Source organism: Lagenorhynchus albirostris, chromosome 2 (assembly GCF_949774975.1).
Source record: "Lagenorhynchus albirostris chromosome 2, mLagAlb1.1, whole genome shotgun sequence".
Taxonomy (NCBI): Eukaryota; Metazoa; Chordata; class Mammalia; order Artiodactyla; family Delphinidae; genus Lagenorhynchus; species Lagenorhynchus albirostris.
The window spans coordinates 43,959,237-43,981,887 of NC_083096.1; the positions used below are offsets into that span (position 1 = coordinate 43,959,237).

At 34.2% G+C, this 22,651-nt stretch overlaps 1 protein-coding gene across 6 annotated transcripts in view; it reads left to right on the forward strand.

The window, feature by feature from the left end:
* TPR (translocated promoter region, nuclear basket protein) overlaps positions 1-22,651 on the forward strand; it is a 64,722-nt gene that overhangs the window by 8,974 nt on the left and 33,097 nt on the right. For 5 of the 6 annotated variants that reach the window (XR_009537161.1, XR_009537165.1, XM_060131438.1 and 2 more), the window contains exons 7-24: positions 5,865-5,957; positions 6,396-6,476; positions 6,557-6,644; positions 7,379-7,519; positions 7,928-8,019; positions 8,452-8,649; positions 10,785-10,892; positions 11,879-12,105; positions 12,768-12,931; positions 13,373-13,506; positions 13,595-13,743; positions 14,764-14,926; positions 16,227-16,361; positions 16,875-17,015; positions 17,982-18,147; positions 19,169-19,335; positions 20,327-20,479; positions 20,907-21,023. Coding sequence is in view for 4 of the 6 variants with exons in the window: in XM_060131438.1 (XP_059987421.1) it covers positions 5,865-5,957; positions 6,396-6,476; positions 6,557-6,644; positions 7,379-7,519; positions 7,928-8,019; positions 8,452-8,649; positions 10,785-10,892; positions 11,879-12,105; positions 12,768-12,931; positions 13,373-13,506; positions 13,595-13,743; positions 14,764-14,926; positions 16,227-16,361; positions 16,875-17,015; positions 17,982-18,147; positions 19,169-19,335; positions 20,327-20,479; positions 20,907-21,023 (2,517 nt within the window). In the remaining 2 variants the exon portion in view is untranslated. Of the gene's footprint in view, positions 1-4,731; positions 5,695-5,864; positions 5,958-6,395; positions 6,477-6,556; positions 6,645-7,378; positions 7,520-7,927; positions 8,020-8,451; positions 8,650-10,784; positions 10,893-11,878; positions 12,106-12,767; positions 12,932-13,372; positions 13,507-13,594; positions 13,744-14,763; positions 14,927-16,226; positions 16,362-16,874; positions 17,016-17,981; positions 18,148-19,168; positions 19,336-20,326; positions 20,480-20,906; positions 21,024-22,651 lie in introns of those variants that run through there. The other variant, XM_060131456.1, reaches the window with a different exon arrangement.

Consider the following 22,651-nt stretch of genomic DNA (forward strand, 5'->3'; position numbering starts at 1 on the left):
GTCGATGGACACTTAGGTTGCTTCCGTGTCCTGGCTACTGTAAATAGAGCTGCAATGAACATTGTAGTACATGATTCTTTTTGAATTATGGTTTTCTCAGGGTATATGCCCAGTAGTGGGATTTCAGGGTCATATGTTAGTTCTATTTTTAGTTTTTTCAGAAACCTCCATACTGTTCTCCATAGTGGCTGTATCAGTTTACATTCCCACCAACAGTGCAACAGGATTCCCTTTTCTCCACACCCTCTCCAGCATTTATTGTTTGTAGATTTTTTGATGGTGGCCATTCTGACTGGTGTGAGATGATATCTCATTGTAGTTTTGATATGCATTTCTCTAACGATTAGTGATGTTGAGCATCCTTTCATGTGTGTGTTGGCAATCTGTATATCTTCTTTGGAGAAATGTCTATTTAGGTCTTCTGCCCATTTTTGGATTGGGTTGTTTGTTTTATTAATATTGAGCTGCATGAGCTGCTTGTGTATTTTGGAGATTAATCATTTGTCCATTTCTTCGTTTGCAGATATTTTCTCCCATTTTGAGGGTTATCTTTTCATATTTTTTATGGTTTCCTTTTCTCTGCAAAAGCTTTTAAGTTTCATTAAGTCCCATTTGTTTATTTTTGTTTTTATTTCCATTTCTCTAAGAGGTGGGTCAAAAGGGATCTTGCTGTGATTTATGTCATAGAGCGTTCTGCCTATGGTTTCCTCTAAGAGTTTGATAGTGTCTGGCCTTACATTTAGGTCTCCAATCCATTTTGAGTTTATTTTTGTGTATGGTGTTAGGGAGTGTTCTAATTTCATTCCTTTACATGTAGCTGGCTAGTTTTCCCAGCACCACTTATTGAAGGGGCTGTCTTTTCTCCATTATATTCTTGCCTCCTTTATCAAAGATAAGGTGACCATACGTGCATGGGTTTATCTCTGGGCTTTCTATCCTGTTCCATTGATCTGTATTTCTCTTTTTGTGCCACTACCATACTGTCTTGATTACTGTAGCTTTGTATTATAGTCTGAAGTCACAGAGCCTGATTCCTCTAGCTCCGTTGTTCTTTCACACGATTGCTTTGGCTATCAGGGTCTTTTGTGTTTCCATACAAATTGTGAATTTTTTTGTTCTAGTTCTGTGAAAAATGCCACTGGTAGTTTGATAGGGATTGCATTGAATCTGTAGATAGCTTTGGGTGGTATTGTTATTTTCACAGTGTTGATTCTTCCAGTCCAAGAAATGATATATCTCTCCATCTGTTTGTATCATCTTTAATTTCTTTCTTCGGTGTCTTATAGTTTGCTGCATACAGGTCTTTTGTCTCCTTAGGTATGTTTATTCCTAGGTATTTTATTGTTTTTGTCGCAATGGTAAATGGGAATGTTTCCTTAATTTCTCTTGCAGAGTTTTCATCATTAGCATAGGAATGCAAGAGATTTCTTTGCATTAATTTTGTATTCTGCTAATTTACCAAATTCATTGGTTAGCTCTAGTAGTTTTCTGCTAGCACCTTTAGGATTCTCTATGTATAGTATCATGTCATCTGCAAACAGTGACACCTTTACTTCTTCTCTTCCGATTTGGATTCCTTTTATTTCTTTTTCTTCTGATTGCTGTGGCTAAAACTTCCAAAACTATGTTGAATAATAGTGGTGAGAGTGGGCAGCCTTGCTTGTTCCTGATCTTAGTGGAAATGGTTTCAGTTTTTCACCATTGAGGATGATGTTGGCTGTGGGTTTCTCATATATGGCCTTTGTTTTATTGAGGTAAGTTCCCTCTCTGCCTGCTTTTTGGAGGTTTTTTTAATCATAAATGGGTGTTAATTTTGTTGAAAGCTTTTTCTGCATCTAGTTAGATGATCATATGGCTTTTCTCCTTCAGTTTGTTAATGTGGTGTATCATATTGATTGATTTACGTATATTGAAGAATCCTTGCATTCCTGCAATAAACCCAGCTTGATCACGGTGTATGATCCTTTTAATGTGCTGTTGCATTCTGTTTGCTAGTGTTTTGTTGAGGATTTTTACGTCTGTGTTCATCAGTGATGTTGGCCTGTAGTTTTCTCTTTTTGTGACATCTTTGTCTGGTTTTGACATCAGGGTGATGACGGCCTCATAGAATAAGTTTGGTAGTGTTCCTCCCACTGCTGTATTTTGGAAGAGTTTGAGAAGGATAGGTGTTAGCTCTTCTCTAAATGTTTGATAGAATTCACCTGTGAAGTTATCTGGTCCTGGGCTTTTGTTTGCTGGAAGATTTTTAATCACAGTTTCAATTTCAGTGCTTGTGATTGGTCCGTTCATATTTTCTGTTTCTTCCTAGTTCAGGCTCAGAAGGTTATGCTTTTCTGAGAATTTTTCCATTTCTTCCAGATTGTGCATTTTATTGGCATATAGTTGCTTATAATAATCTCTCATGATCCATTGTATTTCTGCAGTTTCAGTTGTTACTTCTCCTTTTTCATTTCTGATTCTATTGATTTGAGTTTTCTCCCTTTTCATCTTGATGAGTCTGGCTAATGGTTATCAATTTTTTTTATCTTCTCAAAGAACCAGAGTTTAGTTTTATTGATCTTTGCTGTCATTTCCTTCATTTCTTTTTCATTTATTTCTGATCTGATCTTTATGATTTCTTTCCTTCTGCTCACTTTGGCATTGTTTTGTTCTTCTTTCTCTAATTGCTTTTGGTGCAAGGTTAGGTTGTTTATTTGAGATGTTTCTTGTTTCTTGAGGGAGGATTGTATTGCTATAAACTTCCCTCTAACAACTGCTTTTGCTGCATGCCATAGGTTTTGGGTCGTCATGTTTTCATTGTCATTTGTTTCTAGGTATTTTTTGATTTCCTCAGTGATATCTTAGTTATTTAGCAGTGTATTGTTTAGCCTCCATGTGTTTGTATTTTTAACAGATTTTTTTTCTATAATTGATACGTAGTCTCATAGCATGTGGTCGGAAACGATACTTGATATGATTTCAGTTTTCTTAAATTTACCAAGGCTTGCTTTGTGACCGAATATATGATCTATCCTGGAGAATGTTCCATGAGCACTTGAGAAGAAAGTGTATTCTGTTGTTTTTGGATGGAATGTCCTATAAATATCAATTAAGTCCATCTTATTTAATGTATCATTTAAAACTTGTGTTTCCTTATTTATTTTCATCTTAGATGATCGGTCCGTTGGTGAAAGTGGGGTGTTAATGTCCCCTACCATGATTCTGTTACTGTCAATTTCCCCTTCTATGGCTGTTAGCATTTGCCTTATGTATGTACGTGTTCCTATGTTGGGTGCATAAATATTTACAATTGTTATATCTTCTTCTTGGGTTGATCCCTTCATCATTATGTAGTACCCTTCTATGTCTCCTATAATAGGCTTTATTTTAAAGTCTATTTTGTGTGATATTGGAATTGCTACTCCCGCTTTCTTTTGATTTCCATTTGCGTGGAATATCTTTTTCCATCCCCTCACTTTCAGTCTGTATGTGTCCCTAGGTCTGAAGTGGGTCTCTTGTAGACAGCATATATACTGGTCTTGTTTCTGTATCCATTCAGCCAGTCTGTGTCTTATGGTTGGAGCATTTAATCCATTTACATTTAAGGTAATTATCGATATGTATGTTTCTGTTACCATTTTCTTAATTGTTTTGGGTTTGTTATTGTAGGTCTTTTCCTTTTTTTGTGTTTCCTGCCTATAGAAGTTCCTTTAGCATTTGTTGTAAAGCTGGTTTGGTGGTGCTGAATTCGCTTAGCTTTTGCTTGTCTGTAAAGGTTTTAATTTCTCCGTTGAATCTGAATGAGATCCTTGCTGGGTAGGGTAATCTTGATTGTAGTTTTTTCCGATTTGTCACTTCAAATAGATCCTGCCACACCTTTTGGTTTGCAGAGTTTCTGCTGAGAAATCAGCTGTTAACCTTATGGAGATTCCCTTGTATGTTATTTGTTGCTTTTCCCTTGCTGCTTTTAATATTTTTTCTTTGTATTTAGTTTTTGATAGTTTGATTAGTATGTGTCTTGGCGTGATTCTCTTTGGATTTATCCTTTATGGAACTCTCTGGCTTCCTGGAGTTTATTCAGTATTTCCTTTCCCATGTTAGGGCAGTTTTCAACTATCATCTCTTTAAATATTTTCTCAGTCCCTTTCTTTATCTCTTCTTCTTCTGGGACCCCTATAATTTGAATGTTGATGAATTTCATGTTGTCCCATAGGTCTCTGAGACTGTCCTCAATTCTTTTCATTGTTTTCTTTATTCTGCTCTGCAGTAGTTATTTCCTCTATTTTATCTTCCAGGTCACTTATCTGTTCTTCTGCCACAGTTATTCTGCTATTGATTCCTTATAGAGAATTTTAAATTTCATTTATTGTGTTGTTCATCATTGTTTGCTCTTTAGTTCTTCTTGGTCCTTGTGAAACGTTTCTTGTATTTTCTTCATTCTATTTCCAAGATTTTGGATCATCTTTACTAACATTACTGTGAATTCTTTTTCAGGTAGACTGCCTATTTCCTCTTCATTTGTTTGGTCTGGTGGGTTTTGCTTGCTCCTTCATCTACCCTGTGTTTCTCTGTCTTCTCATTTTGCTTAACTTACTGTGTTTGTGGTGTCCTTTTCGCAAGCTGCAGGTTTGTAATTCCTGTTGTTTTTCGTGTCTGCCCCTAGTGTGTAACGTTGGTTCTTTAGGTTGTGTGGGCTTCCTGGTGGAGTGGACTGGTGTCTGTGTTCTGGTGGATGAGGCTGGATCTTGTCTTTCTCGTGGGCAGGACTGCATCTGGTGGTATGTTTTGGGGTGTCTTTGAGCTTATTATGATTTTAGTCAGCCTCTCTGCTAATGGGTGGCGTTGTGTTCCTTTCTTACTAGTTGTTTGGCATGGGGTGTCCAGCACTGGAGCTTGCTATTTGTTGAGTGGAGCTGGGTCTTAGCATTGAGATGGAGATCTCTGGGAGAGCTTTCACCATTTGATATTCCGTGGGGCCGGGAGGTCTCTGGTGGACCAATGTTCTGAACTCGGTTCTCCCACCTCAGAGGCTCACGCTTGACACCGGCCAGAGCACCAAGACCCTGTCATCCACACAGCTCAGAAGAAAAGGGAGGAAAAAAAAAAGAAAGGAAGAAAGAAAGAAAAATAAATTAATTAAATTAAGTTATTAAGATAAATAACAAAAAAAATATTGAAAGTAAAAAATAAAAAAGGAAAGAAAGAAGAGAGCAATGAAACCAATAAACAAATCCACCAATGATAACAAGTGCTAAAAACTATACCAAGAAAAAAAAGAAAGAAAATAGACAGAACCCTAGGATAAATGGCAAAAGCAAAGCTATACAGACAAAATCACAAAAGAAGCATACACACACACTCACAAAAAGAGAAAAAGGAAAAATATATATATACAAAAAAAAAGGGAGAGGGCAACCAAATCAGTAAACAAATCTACCAATGATAATAAGTTCTAAATATTAAACTAAGATAAACATAAAACCAGAAACAAATTAGATGCAGAAAGCAAACCCCAAGTCTACAATTACTCTCAATGTCCACTGCCTCAATTTTGGGATGATTCGTTGTCCATTCAGGTATTCCACAGATGCAGGGTACATCAAGTTGATGAGCTTTAATCCGCTGCTCCTGAGGCTGCTGGGAGAAATTTCCCTTTCTCTTCTTTGTTCACACAGCTCCTGGGGTTCAGCTTTGGATTTGGACCCACCTCTGCGTGTAGGTAGCCTGCGGGCGTCTGTTCCCCACCCAGACAGGACAGGGTTAAAGTAGCAGCTGATTAGGGGGCTCTGGCTCACTCAGTCCTGGTACTTGGCAGCTTTATACCAAATTAATTTCAGTTAATACAACATCCTTTCCCGCAACCAACTCTACTTCTTTGTTTCTAGGTTTCTAGAATGGAAGAACAGATGAATGGCTTGAAAACATCAAATGAGAATCTTCAAAAGCATGTAGAGGATCTGTTGACCAAACTGAAAGAGGTGTAGTTGACCAGTTTAAAATGTCTCTTTTACAAAAATATTGTAACACTTAGGAAGCTATTGATTTATAAAATGATTTCATATTTTGAACCATTCCTGGCACCACAAAATGGCCAGGGCACTTTCATATGATGTAACTAGGCTAAAATTGCTAGAATCAGTTACATACTGTATCCAAAGTACTGTCTAAAAACGAGTATGGTTAATTTTAATGACATTTAAATATCCTACTTTAAGATAAAAATATCATTAACATTTTATCCTTAAGATAATTTATTTCTATAATGACAACTGATTTTAATTTTAGTGTTTTAGTCTTCATCTCTTTACTTTCAAAACTGAATTTTTTATCTTGGCATTTGATAAGCATTCTAAATTCAGTTCAAATCAGACTGTTCTAATTTGGTTTTTGGTGTTGGCTTTTTTTTCCCCCCTCAGGCCAAGGAACAGCAGGCCAGTATGGAAGAGAAATTCCACAATGAATTAAATGCTCACATAAAACTCTCTAATCTTTACAAGGTAGGTACCGTACCATATGCTTTAGTGTCCTAATGTTGCATTATTGGATGTTGGGTAACTTTTTTAAGATTAAATTTTAGAGTGCTGCTGATGATTCAGAGGCAAAGAGCAATGAACTGACCCGAGCAGTGGATGAATTACACAAACTTTTGAAGGAAGCTGGAGAAGGTAAGACTTTCCAATTATGGGAAGATTATTTTGTTTTTAGATAGAAGGTACTGTTTTCTTTACCCTTCTGTAGATTTTTGGATTTGGAGGTCAGATACCTTATTAGGGACAAAATTTGATATAGAAGAAAGATCCTTAGTTCAAGAAATTTTAAATTCTATTTTCAGCAAATATTTGAAAATATAAGTAGCTAACATTTTTCTGTTTCTTTCATTTGATAACCTTATATATATATTCTGATTGTAATAGGAAATTTTTCTTCCATTTTTGAAACGTTTCCTTTGATAAATACATATAGGTTTATAGTTTGGGTACTCTCTTAATCCATAAATAAGCCTTACTTTTTAAGTTATAATGTATTTTAAAGTCTTTGATTTCATATATTCCTGCTTTTTTTTAATGTAAGTTATTTATGTATGATCTTTTCCAGGCATTTCCTATGTTCTAGACATCTAAGATCAGATTAAAACCAAAGAGACACTTAGAGCCACTTTTTTTATAATTTGAGTTCCCCTATTTTCCCCTCTTATAAAAGGGACATCAAAAGGAGAAATAGATTGACTAGGCCAGGACACCTCAGGAATTATAAGTACATCAAGAGCTTCCAGTGGGTAATAACTGTCAACCACAGCCTCTGTAGAATTTAATATTGTCTGCTGACTATTCTGTTACATTCTGTAACTTAAAGATTTTAATTATGTGCTTGATTATTCTGTCTCTAAAAATGTTTTTAGCCAATAAAGCAATACAAGATCATCTTCTAGAAGTAGAGGAATCTAAAGATCAAATGGAAAAAGAAATGCTTGAGAAAATAAGGAAATTAGAGAAGGAATTAGAGAATGCAAATGACCTGCTTTCTGCCACAAAACGTAAAGGTATGGATTAATAGATGCTTATTAAAGGTTTGAAATACTAGAACTTCCCTACATAGTCCTCACTTAACTTCACTAATAGTGTTTGTCATGTTGTGATGTAGGAAACTCATTAAGTTATAGCATTACAATTTATTTATTTTTAGTTCCGCATTACTTTATCTATATCTTTATTGTATTGTTAGGTATAAGTACCATTTGATCACACATAATTGTGTGTCAATTTCCAGAATAGTTTTAACTATAATTACTGCATGGTTTTTAGAATTGTGTTACTTGTCATATTTTATATAGTCTTCATAGGAATTTATATGTAATGTACAGTAGGTATCACTTTTACTTGTAAGAAATATTAGTGGCTTTACTTTGAAATTTTACAAAAATATACTCGATTTCTGTGTGTTGGCTCAGGGGCCATCTTGTCTGAAGAAGAGCTTGCAGCCATGTCTCCTACTGCAGCAGCCGTAGCTAAGATAGTGAAACCTGGCATGAAGCTAACTGAGGTAAAAATGGTATTGAATCTTGTTATTTTCCTTCAGCAAAAGTGTTCACATCTCTCTGACACTTATGCCCCAGAAAAATTATTCTTAAAATTGCCTAGTGATTAACGGATCGTTTTAGGGAAAGCTTTCTTACTTTTTTTGTTTGTTTGTTTGTTTTTAGTTGTGCCTCATGGGCTCCTTAGTTGTGGCATGCAAACTCTTGGTCCCCGGACCAGGGATCGAATCTGGGCCCCCTGTTTTGGGAGCATGGAGTCTTAACCACTGTGCCACCAGGGAAGTCCCCAGGAAAGGCTTTCTTGGTTCCTGGTTCTGTGTAACATACAGTAAACATTTCCATCTTGTGTAATTGCTAATGAATGTTTATGAAGAAGCTAGACAAACTGTGTATATCTGTTATGCTTAGGTTTGAAATGACCCCTCTTCTTCTTTCAGCTGTATAATGCTTATGTGGAAACTCAGGATCAGCTGCTTTTGGAGAAACTAGAGAACAAAAGAATTAATAAGTATCTAGATGAAATAGTGAAAGAAGTTGAAGCCAAAGCACCAATTTTGAAACGCCAACGTGAGGAGTATGAACGTGCCCAGAAAGCTGTGGCAAGTTTATCTGTTAAGCTTGAACAAGCTATGAAGGTTGGTTCCATTCCTAAATTTTAACTGTAGAAAAAATACATATGAGAAACCATTTACTAGATAGGGTAGTTCTTTCTTAGAATTAAAGAATTTAAGTTAAAAGGCTAACCACTTTTTCAGTGATAGGGTAATTATATATTTTAGAACTTGTCATTACATTATTAAACATCTGTAATTGCAAAATGTTTTATCTTTATTCAGCTAACATTGAAAACCTTTAGCATTTTTTAAGACATTTGGGATGATTTCTGTAGGGTTTTCTAGTGGATGATAAATAGCCAAATCTCCCTGGGCTACTCTTCAGATTAAAATAACAATCTCTGTTAATAGAACCTTTCTAAATTTAGTAATAGTCATTTTTTGTCAGGCAATTCTGATATTCTGTCTAGAAATGATAATATTGTTTGACTTACCATTGAAAAGAATTCCTTTTTTTAAATATCGTTTCACAATTTGGCAAATCTTTATATACATTATTTTGTTACTGTTCCTTTGCATATTAGAAGTACTAAAGAAGTTTGTAAATATTCTTTACCTCTTAAGATTCCTTTTTAATAGGTAATGGTTTAAAAAGAGTATTTATATGCTGATAATGTTGTTTTTAGGATACAACTGTTATTACTGAGAAATCTTCAAGATTTATTAAGCAAGTTTTATTGGGGAAAATCAGTTAAATCAACTTGTATCTAAACTGATAATTTTTTTTGAGAGTATAAATATATTGTATAAATAAATTGTATCCTTAATTCACCTTAAACTTTTGTTGCTGTTGTTATTACAATTTAGATGTCAGTTTAAATCAGGGTGTATTGTGTCTAATGTTCTCTTTCTCCTAAATCAAATGATGTCTAGCAGTCTTGCCTTGACAGAATATTAGGTTTTAGACACACCTCTGCCCCTTTGATGTGGTTTAAAAAGAGGTCCTTTGGATCTACTTGACTTTCTCACTGTTGAGAGTGAGCATTTTGCTTGGAGCTTATTGTCTGAAGGAGGTAGTAAAGTAGAGGGGCTTAAAAATTAGATAATAGCAGCTGTTCATTGTGGGGGAAACCTATTTGTTAATTCATCACTAACATACAGGCACAGTAATAAACACAGACATTTTTCATAACTGCCGAAGACTTTAAAGATAATTTCTGTATGTTTTTCATAGCTGAATCTTCTGTCCATAACATACATCATGTCCAGTCTAGATTCTGTGGTGCTTATTTGTTAGATTCTTAGAGTTTTATAACCAAATTACTTCCTTCCTTGGCATCTTAATTTATCCCAGTTTGAACTCAGTAGATTTGTGTCGTTACCATCTTTCATGAATATTTGCCTGCTTCATTTTGTCAACTGAAATTGGTTTATCCATGTTCCCTGAGGGCACTGTGCTCAGAGGTACTTTAAACACCAGGAAAAATATGAGCCATCTTTCACTCGAATAGTGTGTAAAACATTATTATGTGAAAACAGTACATTAAGAAGCAAATTTTGTATAAATTTGAGATAAAACATAAGATTTCAAAGATATTTTTTGCTTACATCAAGCTCCTTAAAACTGTGCCCCTAAATCCCTAATGATATTGTGATGCTAAACTTTACAGAGCACTGCAATATGCTGTAATTTCTTTCCTTTTTTTAACAGCCTTGTTACATTGGCTGCTGCTTCTTTAGAATTAATTCCTGATGCATTTTTAATAAAACCAAGTCTTTTATGCATCTTACCCAACATTTTTTACTTTTAACATTTATTACCAGATAGTATAATAATGATCATCATTGTAATGCAGTCCTTTGTTTTTGTCTTAGTAATGAAGCTTTTGAGAGTATTTCTCTGATATCATTTGATAATACACTATGAATTTGGTGTGGCTGTAACATTGTAGTTCACAGTTAACTTAGGGGGAATTCCTCATCATTATCGTACAGTGATGAACATTATAATGAGCAATATTTGAGATATTAAGAAATACATGTATTCCTATTTTTAAGAAATTTCTCTTAGAGGCTAGTATATTATGTAGAATTTTTTTATTTATAAGTTGATTACTGTGGTATTTGAGCACTGAATATTTTTGTTGTTTGTGTAACTGCTATTTATATAGATCTTAGAAGGAAAAACAATTTTCATTTGACTTTTCATTTTAAAGGAGATTCAGCGATTGCAGGAGGACACAGATAAAGCCAATAAACATTCATCTGTGCTTGAAAGAGACAATCAAAGAATGGAAGTACAAATAAAAGATCTTTCACAACAGGTTAGAATTTTTTGTTTCTTTTCCTGTATTTTTTCCCTGAACTGACTGCCTAGTAGTGTTTGAATCTGTTTGCAGGTATGTAAGGTAGAACTAGCACATACGAAATTCTCATCAACTAAGAAAACCACTCTAGCAGAATTGCAGCCTAGTCATTGTTTTCCCGTAGCTGCTCCCCCTTCTCTTTTCCTTATGTGTTTGATAAATTTTCAAATTGAAGGTACTGGTTGTAATAAATGAAGTAATTCAAAGGTAAATAAAAGTTTTCTTCCCCCTGCCCAAGTCCCAGAGTTAACAGAATGGTGTTATTCTTTCACCAATGGTGTATTCTTTCACGTCTTCTTATATGTACAGATACACAAGAGCATATGTAAACATATGTGAACATTCTTTGTTTTTACTAAAATAAAATCATGCATTTTGTATATGCATCTATAAATGCATTACCCTACCACTTTTTTATTTAACTGAACAGGTTTGGAAATGTAGGTCTGTTTTGTTCATATATTTTACCCTAATTTTTGTGTGTGGGTATACACACGTACACACAAACATAGATAAAAATTACACATGAACATCTATTTTCCATGCTCCCCTTCTGCCCCACCACATAATACATATATAAGCATGCGAGTGCAAGCATACACGCACACACACACACAAAATGGGTATATATTTCTGTGTGTTTTATTTGGTCTTTGTTTTAGAAAAATGGAACCATGCTTCTGGAATCTGTTTTTTAAAAAAATAGTAGTTTTCATTATGTACGTCCATAGAAATGAAAAATAAATTTTTCCATTAAGGTTTTCTTTATTTAGGCCTTAATATCTAAAATGATAAGCTTGATGTTTTGTTTTTCAAGATAATTTAATACTAAGTTGACAGTGTTCATAAAGTAACATTGTCATTTGAAAATTTTTACTTTTCTTCTAAACATTTCCAGAATCAAAGCCAATACTATTTGATAACATATTAAAACCCTTTTTTAGATTAGAGTGCTTCTAATGGAACTTGAAGAAGCGAGGGGTAACCATGTAATCCGTGATGAGGAAGTAAGCTCTGCTGATATAAGTAGTTCATCTGAAGTAATATCACAGCACCTAGTATCTTACAGAAACATTGAAGAGCTTCAACAGCAAAATCAACGTCTCTTAGTGGCCCTTCGGGAACTTGGGGAAACCAGAGAAAGAGAAGAACAAGAAACAACTTCATCCAAGTAAGCAATAGACTACTTTGGTTTATTCAGCAAACATTTATTGAAACCTTTTGTGTGCCCCTAACAGTGCTGGATATTGGGAATATAGTGATTTAGGAGAAAAAAAACAGCTGAGCAACAATACCCAAAAAAACAAAAATTCTACTCTCAGGGACCTCAGTTTGTGGATGAGACTGATAATAGATAAAATAGATAATAAGATCAATAAATAGATAATTTTAGTTCAGTGTGATTAGTGCTGTAATAGATGAGCCTATCCATGGGAGTGTAGGGTATGAGACCCAGCCTAGATTTTAGGGAACAGGCCAGGCTTCATGGAGAAGATATTTAAGGAATTACAGTAAAGAATTTTTTGGGAAAAAATGGTTTTGGTACTAGAGGAGGAAGAATGGCTATGAAAGTAAGAAGACTGGAGTTTGGACTCAGTGGAATTGGTTTAATTTTTGCAAACAAATTTTTCAGATGACGTTGGTGAGTGTCTGTGTCCTATATGGTGGGGGTTTTAAAAGTGATTCTTAAAATAGCAGAAGAAAGAAAGGATAAGAGAGATGAAAATACTGTGCTTAATGATAGGCGATAAAATGCTTAGTCAATTTGCAGTAGAAATTATGACTGCCTCTCAATCTCAGTCCTGTGAAATAGACTGATTTCTTTTCCTGCAGAATAACTGAGCTTCAGCTCAAACTTGAGAGCGCCCTCGCTGAACTGGAACAACTCCGTGAATCACGACGACATCAAATGCAGCTTGTTGATTCCATAGTTCGTCAGCGTGATATGTACCGTATTTTGTTGTCACAGACAACAGGAGTTACCATTCCTTTACAAGGTACGTTTTTATACATATCTTAAAAGTTTCCAAGTATTTTGGGGAAATATTTCTGAAATGTATATTAGGGAATGGATTTTGCAATATAACTAGTATCTACTTTAACAGTGCTAACTTCAAATTTGACTACCATATATGAGTGATCAGCACGTCATCAATTCTAAAATGTATTAGGTAAGAAAAATGCTGATCATTGTTGAAAAATATGCATCTGAGAGGCAATGAATTACAGTGTTTATTCTGGTTATGTTTTGACATTTAATCTGCAAAAATTACCTTTATTTAACTAGAAGTCATAAATAACTTTAATAAATTGTTTAGTAGGTTCTTTGTCTCATAATTTCTATAATCTTATGATTTCATTTAAATGAGTCAGCTTGTTTTTTGGTAATGACGTATTTTGTGAAGAAATGTTACATCATTCTTTTTACGTTTCTGAAGCTTCAAGCTTAGATGATAGTTCTCTTGTGTCAACTCAAAAACGTTCAAGTACATCACAGACTGTTTCCACTCCTACTCCAGTACCTGTAATTGAGTCAGCAGAGGCTATAGAAGCCAAGGCTGCCCTTAAACAGGTAAAGACCCCACCTTTACAGCTTTATCTTGGGTCAGGTTTTTTGAGAACATGGACTATCATCTTCTAATAATTTCTCCAATATTTAGTTGCAGGAAATTTTTGAGAACTACAAAAAAGAAAAGGCAGATAATGAAAAAATGCAGAATGAGCAGCTTGAGAAACTTCAGGAGCAAGTCACAGATTTGCGATCACAAAATACCAAAATTTCTACCCAGCTAGATTTTGCTTCTAAACGGTAAATTTTCTTTTCAAAAATTAAGTCTAAACGGTATACTTAGTTTTCAGTTGAATCAAATTCAAGTGTTAATTTGCAATAGTGTTACTTTTTTTGGTGGATTCTGATCCAGGATGAGATGTACAGGGGTTCATTTTTTACTTTTGGTTAATGATTTTCCTGGATATTGCTAAGGAGTGCAGGTAGTTATTTAGTTTAGTTGAAGTTCATGTAAGGAATGTTGCTATTTTTCCTTCCTGAGATTAAAGAAGATACTGTTTCCATAGGACATAATTATTTTAAGTAAGGAAGATAAGAGAACTGTGAGCAAATTCAGCCTTTTCTAGTCTAGGTAGAAGAGAAGCAGGCTCTAGCGAGTTAATTTTGGGAAAATTCACTTTCTTGGTCACTTAACAAAGGAATAATGGTAAATTTCATTCCATAGTTATTACCAGAGCCATTGAATACTTGTTAGTTTATCAAGTTAGGAAAAAACTTATTTCTTTGTATACTACATGGTCAAACTGTTTTTGTAAGTATATGACAAGAAGTTGTCTCTGTACATTCCAACAGTTTGATATCCCAATAAAAGCACCTTTTTTTCTCCTATGTTAATAGCTCTAGCCAGCCATTTTCTAAGCTTTCAAGCACATAAGAAAATAACATGAAGAATTTTAGAGAAAAAAAAAGGACTGGCAAAAATCCATCACTAACCATGAGTGAATATCTTAAATTACATACTGTATAGTGATGGGTGTCTCGTGTATTAACATTATATGGCATTAATTTGAATATGATTAGAATACTTATAAATGAGTAAGATTAAAAAGTTAATTCAGCATGAAATACTGTGTTTAATTAGAATTTGAATTTGACTGCTAAATGTGGAATTTAGAAAAAAGAATGGAGATTTTTACATTATTACACAAGCCACTGTTTTCATATTATTAATCATGTAAAATTAAGTTCTTGTGAAAATCAAGGAACTAAGCTAGGATATAGTACTTCAGTTGCTTATGGAATTTTTTTTTTTCATATAAGTTATGAAATGCTACAAGATAATGTTGAAGGATATCGTCGAGAAATAACATCCCTACACGAGAGAAATCAGAAACTCACTGCAGCAACTCAAAAGCAGGAACAGATCATCAACACAATGACACAAGATTTGAGAGGAGCTAATGAAAAGCTAGCTGTTGCAGAAGTGAGACCAATTTCCGGCATCTCACTTGCGTTATAAGTTGCATTTGACACTTGTTTTTTAATTATTACTTTGCTTTTACTGGTTGGTGTAATGTAGATATTTGAGGTTTGTGAATTACATGTCCTTATCAAATAGTTTCCAGGCATCCACTTGTCCATCAGATCAGTTGGGTGATTGTTTCTAATAAAACTGGAGAGGGAAAGAAGTTTGTTTGTCTAGACTAAGATTGTCTTACAGATTTTCCGTTTCAAAATAAATTTGTAAGTCACTGTTGCTCTAGTTACAACAAAGGCAGTGGGTGAATATTTTATCCATTCTTATTTCTAATAAAGGACAGTATAAAAATTTCATTAGCATTGAATTATATTTCTGAATTTCAATGAATAAAATATAATTGATGAAATGAATGATGAATATAAATGTCAATCAGAAATTGACAGTACTTTCAACTAAATTCTAAATTCTTTGAAGATAAATTTTCATACAATGCTTTACTTTTTATAAAATAGTCTCTTACAACTTTTTAATCATTACTTATGAACTAGGTACAGTTGTCCCCCATTAGGCCTATCGAGAAACAGATGCAAAAGCTAAGTAATTTGCCTGTTTTGGGGCCATGATGAGAGATGGGTTGGTTGGGACTTAAAACCTAGCTTTTCTAATTCTGTTGGCTATATTCTTTCATTTTTGTCTTGTACCCACTCCTTTGTGGAGACTAGACAGCAGCACTTTTTCAAACTGGTGGAGTAAGTTTTATGATTGATAGTTTTTGACTCATCCTGAAAATATGAATATTTGAGGATATTGATTTTCAGCGAACCCTCCTATATCCCATGAAACTCAGAGTCTTTATGGGGGAAAAAAGTTTAAATAGATCAGTCAGCACTTTCAAACAGATCCTTAGAAACCAAGCTTAGATTCTAAACTTGCATAATTTAATAGTATGCAGGTATGACTATAGCACAATTTTTCAGTTTTGCCTCTTACACTCTGGCATTTTAGATTTTTTTATTGTTTGTTTTAAAGTCTGATTTGTTAGAGCAAAGATAGTGTAAGTATTTGTAGTAATTGCAAGATTTTTTCCTTTGATCTATTAGTATTTCCAATATTTGCTTCATATTTCAATACACGAAACTAAGAGTTGTATTTCCTTATATAGTGAAGAGATGTAGTCTCTACTGTTAGTTTCTAACATTAAGAAATATGTAGTAATGAAGAATCATTTTAATTTTATAACTGTGTTATTACATTTGACACATTGCTTTTCAATATTTTTTCTTTAACTTGTATTTGCCTCAAGGTAAGAGCAGAAAATTTGAAAAAGGAAAAGGAAATGCTTAAATTGTCAGAAGTTCGTCTTTCTCAGCAAAGAGAATCTTTGTTGGCTGAACAAAGAGGGCAAAACTTGCTGCTAACTAATCTGCAAACAATTCAGGTAACCAAATAAAAAAGGACATGTAGAAAAATTAAGTTATATTTGAACAATTTTGACATTGTATTTTCTCAGGTTTCTTAATGAGAAAATTCATGACATTTTTGTCATGCATTATGATCATTGAATTTGAAGTTTATTAAGACGTCAATATTCTAAATAAAACATTTAAAGAAAACTGACTGAAGCCATGCAATTGGCAGTTTTAATCCTCAGGTCTGTATTTAGAGTCCTGTACAGTTTAATTGCGTACAAGATTTAATCTTTGGTTTATAGTCTTTAAAACTTGAAGAAATCTGAATGGCCATTGGTAATATGGTTTTTATTTTCCCTATTAAATAGATGTTTTAGTATGGATAATGTCAAATACCTTCTTGGTAAATGTTTTAGATATTAACCTCTTCATGTAGAAATGAGTTGTATTCCCATAATTTTCTATTACCTTTGGGTTTTCTTTTTGGTGGGGGGGGGGTTTACTTTTTTCTTAAGTATAACAAAAATCTTTTTTTACCTTAGGGAATATTGGAACGATCTGAAACAGAAACCAAACAAAGGCTTAGTAGCCAGATAGAAAAACTGGAACATGAGATATCCCATCTAAAGAAGAAGTTGGAAAATGAGGTGGAACAAAGGCATACACTTACTAGAAATCTAGATGTGAGTCTGTGTTCTGAATTTCTGTAGAATGTTTATGTTTAAAAATAAATTAAGCTGGTGTGTAGATAAACTGTCATCTCATGTTGAAGCATAGTTTTGAAGAGATCTCTTACAGACTCTTAAGTTTTTCTTGCCTTTTTGTATGCTTAGTAATTTTTGATTGGGTTTTATCCTATTGGGTGCTGGATATTTCTGTATTTCTATAAATCTTGAACTTTGTTCTGGAATGCAGTAAAGTTCATTGAAAATAGTTTGATTCTATTGAATATATTTTTTACGATTTATTAGGCAGGCCCAAAGCAGTGCTCAGTTTAGAACTAATTATTCACTGCTACCAAGCCAGTATCTTCCTGACTACTAGTCCCAGTGCCCAGTGAATTAAGAGCTTTTGCAGTCAGGCTGCTGGAAACAGGCATTATTTATTCCTAATAACTCTCTCTGAGCACCAGAGAGTCTTCATTCAGTCTCTTTGGGTGATTCTTTACCCTGTCTAGGGTAATTTCATAGGCATGCACTGATCACAATTTTGCTGAATATTCAAGAGGGATCCTGTGCAAATCACAGTACTCAGTGCAGCTCTCTTCTCTCTGATTGTCTTATGAATTCAAACTAGCCTTCTTCTACTCTCAGTTCTATGTTCTCAATTCAGGAATCCTGTGGGCCTCATTTCCCTTTCCCTATGCCTTAGCCTGCACACTCTTAAATCAATAAGTTGGGAAATTGTAGGGTTCACCTCTTTTGTTTCCTAACTCAGGTATCACAGTTGTTCTAATGTGTTTTGTCTGGGGTTTTTTGGTTGGTGTTTGTTTTTTTGATTTTGGTTGTTTCAGATGGGGAGGTAAATCTCATCTCTGTTACCCTGTTTTAGCCAGAGTGTTAAAGTTCTGTAAAAAGATAACTTGAACCTCTAGTTACTTAAGAACTTAAAGGTAAATGTTTGTAGGGTTAATGTATTTTTTCTTATAGGTTCAACTTTTAGATACAAAGAGACAGCTGGATACTGAGACTAATCTTCATCTTAACACAAAAGAACTGTTAAAAAATGCTCAAAAGGAAATTGCTACATTGAAACAGCACCTTAGTAATGTGGAAGTCCAGCTTGCTTCTCAGTCCTCACAGAGAACTGGTAAAGGTAAATAATTAAGTAGGCTGATAAAAAGTACCTCTTCAGGTTTATAACATATCCTGTAGATAAATAGCCTATTCTTTGTGGATACTAGCAAAAGATTTAAAAAACAAAAAACCTTTATTGTTCCTATAGTAAAGCTCAGTTTTCCACTTAAATTAATAAATTTGCAGACTTGGAAGATTCGGAATAGTTGTACATATGGCAGCTGACCAAGATATGCTCTTAGTTTTCCAATTATTGAAACCATTTTACTGATACTTTAAGAATGTTTCTCTTGTGGAGGGTTAATATTTGAATTTTTAACTCTCCCTTTCGAGATGAGGTTACTTGTTGAATTTGTAATGATATGGCTCACTTACAGAAATAATTGATTGGCTTGGTCTCTTTTAGAGCAACATTTCTAATCTTTGCTCATTGATAGCCGCAGGTAAAAGATTTGTCTCATTAGGTTTTGCTTCTCTTTGTCAATACATTATTTCAAATGCAAAGCCATTGTGTCCAGATTTTCTACATGGTTTTATTTCTTAATAGAAGAGAAATTTAAAACATAAGTATATATGTGATATATATAGTATATATATATAATTATCCAATACTTCTTTCTTGTTATCATATGGTATGAAAACATTCTTTCTAATCTGCAATTTCTTCCTTTTCCATGAATTTTAGAATGAAAATTGCACTAAATGATTAAGGTGTAGTGTTTTGGAATAAACAACGTTTAAATAAATTAAGAATGGTAATTTCTTCAAGTAACTGTCTCAGTTTAGTGGAAATATTTTGTATTCTCTTTTTAAGTATCTTTTTTTAAAAAAAATATTTGTAACAGCAAAGTTCTTTTGAAGAAATAACATACTAACAGTAACCTGGTTTTATTTTGGTATTCAGTATGGGTTGAAATATACTTTTTAGGTAGTTAACTACTTATTTCAGCCTTAATCCTAACTTCACAGTCAGGATTGATAACAGTCATCTCTAATATCTTTTAACATGTTCATTTTAAGAAAGCTGTTAAATCTTTTAGGTCAGCCTAGCAACAAAGAAGATGTGGATGACCTTCTGAGTCAGCTAAGGCAGGCAGAAGAGCAGGTGAATGACTTGAAGGAAAGACTCAAAACAAGCACTAGTAATGTGGAACAGTATCGTGCAATGGTTACTAGTTTGGAAGAGTCCCTCAACAAGGAAAAACAGGTATATACAATTTTGAAATCGGTTTGCGTGCACTTATTAACTTTTTTTTTTAAGTTAGGTTGTTGCTATGTGTAAGGCACTGTGTAAAAGTATGGATTTGACTGACATTGCACTTACCTCTTAAGAGTGCTTGAGTCTAATAAGCCAAATAAAACAAACAAAAAGATCACACAAAATTTGTGCAACATGGAAAGTGTATTGCTGTAGAAAAGGTATAGATGAAATGTTGATGTGAGTGGGAGGTAGGTGAGATTATTTGTCTTTTGAGTATGCATAACTCCACAGGAGAGAAGGCATTTGTGTCCAGCCTTGAAAGCAAGCATCATTTGGATAGTTAAAGGTAGGAAGCTATTCCACGTAGAAGGCACCATCAGCCAAGATAAAAAGGCTAGTTAGTGTGTTGCATTTATGAAGTGAAATAGTGAGGAATATAATTATAAACGTAGTCAGGAGCCAAATGTGAAAGGTTTTCAAGTCATACTAAATTATACGTTGTAAGATTATTGAGGCATTGATTTTTTTCCAACATGTCATAACCAGAATTTGCTTTAACTAGAAAGATTAATGTAATAGATTGGAGGGTACAAAGTTTGTTTTGGAGGCTATAGCAATAGACTAAGGCCACAGTTTTAAAAGATCCTTTCGTGGCTGGCATCATGAAAATCAAAATATGTGGGGAGAAAAACCCCTTTCAGTGGTAGAATGGACAGATTTGGCAAGTGGATATGAAGAATGAGGGGAAAATGAAAATTGGAAATTTCACTTCAAAAAAGAAAAATGACCAGTAAACAGGTAGAGAGGTAAATTATGCATAGTTTTAAGTGATGTTTTTGAACTCTTGAATCAGCATTTGATGGATTTTTTAAAAAAAAAAATACGAGGCAAACATTAAGTTTAGTATTTTTTAAATTTAGTTTAGATTTGGGGACAGTAACTGTATAATTTTAAATATGTATATTCTTTGTATCTTATTGTTTGGTTGATGGCAAAGGTGACAGAAGAAGTACATAAGAATATTGAAGTTCGCTTAAAAGAGTCAGCTGAGTTTCAGACACAGCTGGAAAAGAAGTTAATGGAAGTAGAGAAGGAAAAACAGGAACTTCAGGATGACAAGAGAAGAGCCATAGAGAGCATGGAACAACAGGTAAATTAAGTTTTTACCATATCAATCACTTTTTCTATGGTAAGAATTTAAATTCTTTTAATTAGCTCATCAGCTACTATTCAGTTCATCTCAACAGATATTGAATGAACACATACACAACAATTTTAGTTTTATGTTTTACTCTGTACATCTGTACATGTTTCCTTTTGGATATTTCAGACTACTTTATGGTACTAGGTATCAGTGCTGCTTTTTAGAAGCCTCTGCCTAAAAATTGACTTTTGCAGATAGTAATATGGGGTCAACATAGACCTGCAAAATTTGTCCAGTAGATTATATCAGGTTATGACTATTTTAAATTTAGTAAGAAGTCTTTGGGCTACTTGTATTTTGAAAAATCTATCTTCAGTATTTTTAAAGTAAGTTTGCAATTAACTCTGGTTTTAATCTTGTTCTTCTGATTTAGTTATCTGAGTTAAAGAAAACACTCAATAGTGTTCAGAATGAAGTACAAGAAGCTCTTCAGAGAGCAGGCACAGCTTTGAGTAATGAGCAGCAAGCCAGACGGGACTGTCAGGAACAAGTAAGTGTCACTCTTAGAGCCAGTTATCGAGAAGTGAGCTTTGATCTTAGGGAACAGTTCTTGGAGTATATTAATGCATTTTGGGGATTGGTGAATCTTACAAAAATGCAGGTTTATTTCCACTCTTGTGGAACTTGGAATAACATCAGTTGAAAAGTATATATGAAGGCTAAAAGTAAACACAGGTTTCCCCTGCTGTCCAAAAGTAGAAAGTTCCTATGAAGCCGTGTGTAAACTGCAATGTCATGAAGTGAAGAAACAATTAGCTTAGGACACGTCTTGCTAATGGAAGCACAGAATAAATTGAGATAAAGCATAGATGCTCACAGACACAATTCAAAGCTCTGACAGCTTGATATTGAGATTCTGAGTGTAGTTCTCAGGGAGGGAGCTTGGCGGTGCCTCTCTTGCTACTCGGGGTGCGCACAGCCTCTATAATGGCTCCTGCAAAACAAACGCTGAACACTTTTCACTTTTCTCCTTTTTTTGTAAAAGCAAAGATGCTCTTTGGATTTCTTTTGGTTAGCAAAAACAGACGCTAATGTAGGTTTTTCATAAAAGCAAAGTGGCATAAAGCAAACTTTCAAAAAGTAGGAGATACCTGTAGAGCAATATCCATTAACAAAACAAAGTTGATAAATGGGAAGAATATAGAAAAATAGGAGTAGGAGATTACATGTGTACTTGCTTTCACTTGCAATTTTTTGCGGTACGTGGGCCTCTCACTGTTGTGGCCTCTCCCGTTACGGAGCACAGGCTCCAGACACGCAGGCTCAGTGGCCATGGCTCACGGGCCCAGCCACTCCGCGTCACGTGGGATCTTCCCAGACCGGGGCACGAACCCGTGTCCCCTGCATCGGCAGGTGGACTCTCAACCACTGTGCCACCAGGGAAGGCCTGCAAACATTCTTTCATTATTGTAGTCCTTCACTAATTCTGGTTGTAAAGCTGTACTACAGACACGATAGAGATACTTTTCTCAACAAAATAATTTTAATACCTTTTTAATGTATTACTGAGCTTACACAGATTTCTATACACCACTGTTTATAAGCTTTAAAAGTACAAAACCACATTATTTAAGTATACATACAGCATGCACACACACATATATGTGATACTGCTTTTTATGAACAAGAAATGGTAAAACAATTCAGGAAAATGGGAATTATTGAAATGGTAGAATGGGAAGGAAAGACATGTAAGGATATTGGAAACATTCTCATTTTTATGTTTGGTGGTATATTAATAGCCATTTGTTGGGTTACTATTCTTTATTGCTTACATATTGCTTATATACATGTATATGTATCAGGATTACTTTAAAAATGGAATACAGGGGAAAGTGCTTCAAATTGAAGGTAAATTAGACAAAAATGAATTGTCTTTGGCTTATTGCCAAACAGCATAATATTGGAAATTAGAATCAAATAATGTATCCATTTTTCAGTACTCAAATAGATTATTTTCATTTACCTTCATTCACTTTGTGTATATATATGTATTTTATGTAACTCAGTTATATTTAGTCTTTTTTTCATAAAGGCTGTTCCGAGTTACTATATCATCTTCTTAAGTTTCATTTTGAACAGATGTTTAATATTTCATTAAATAGATAGTGTGATTTT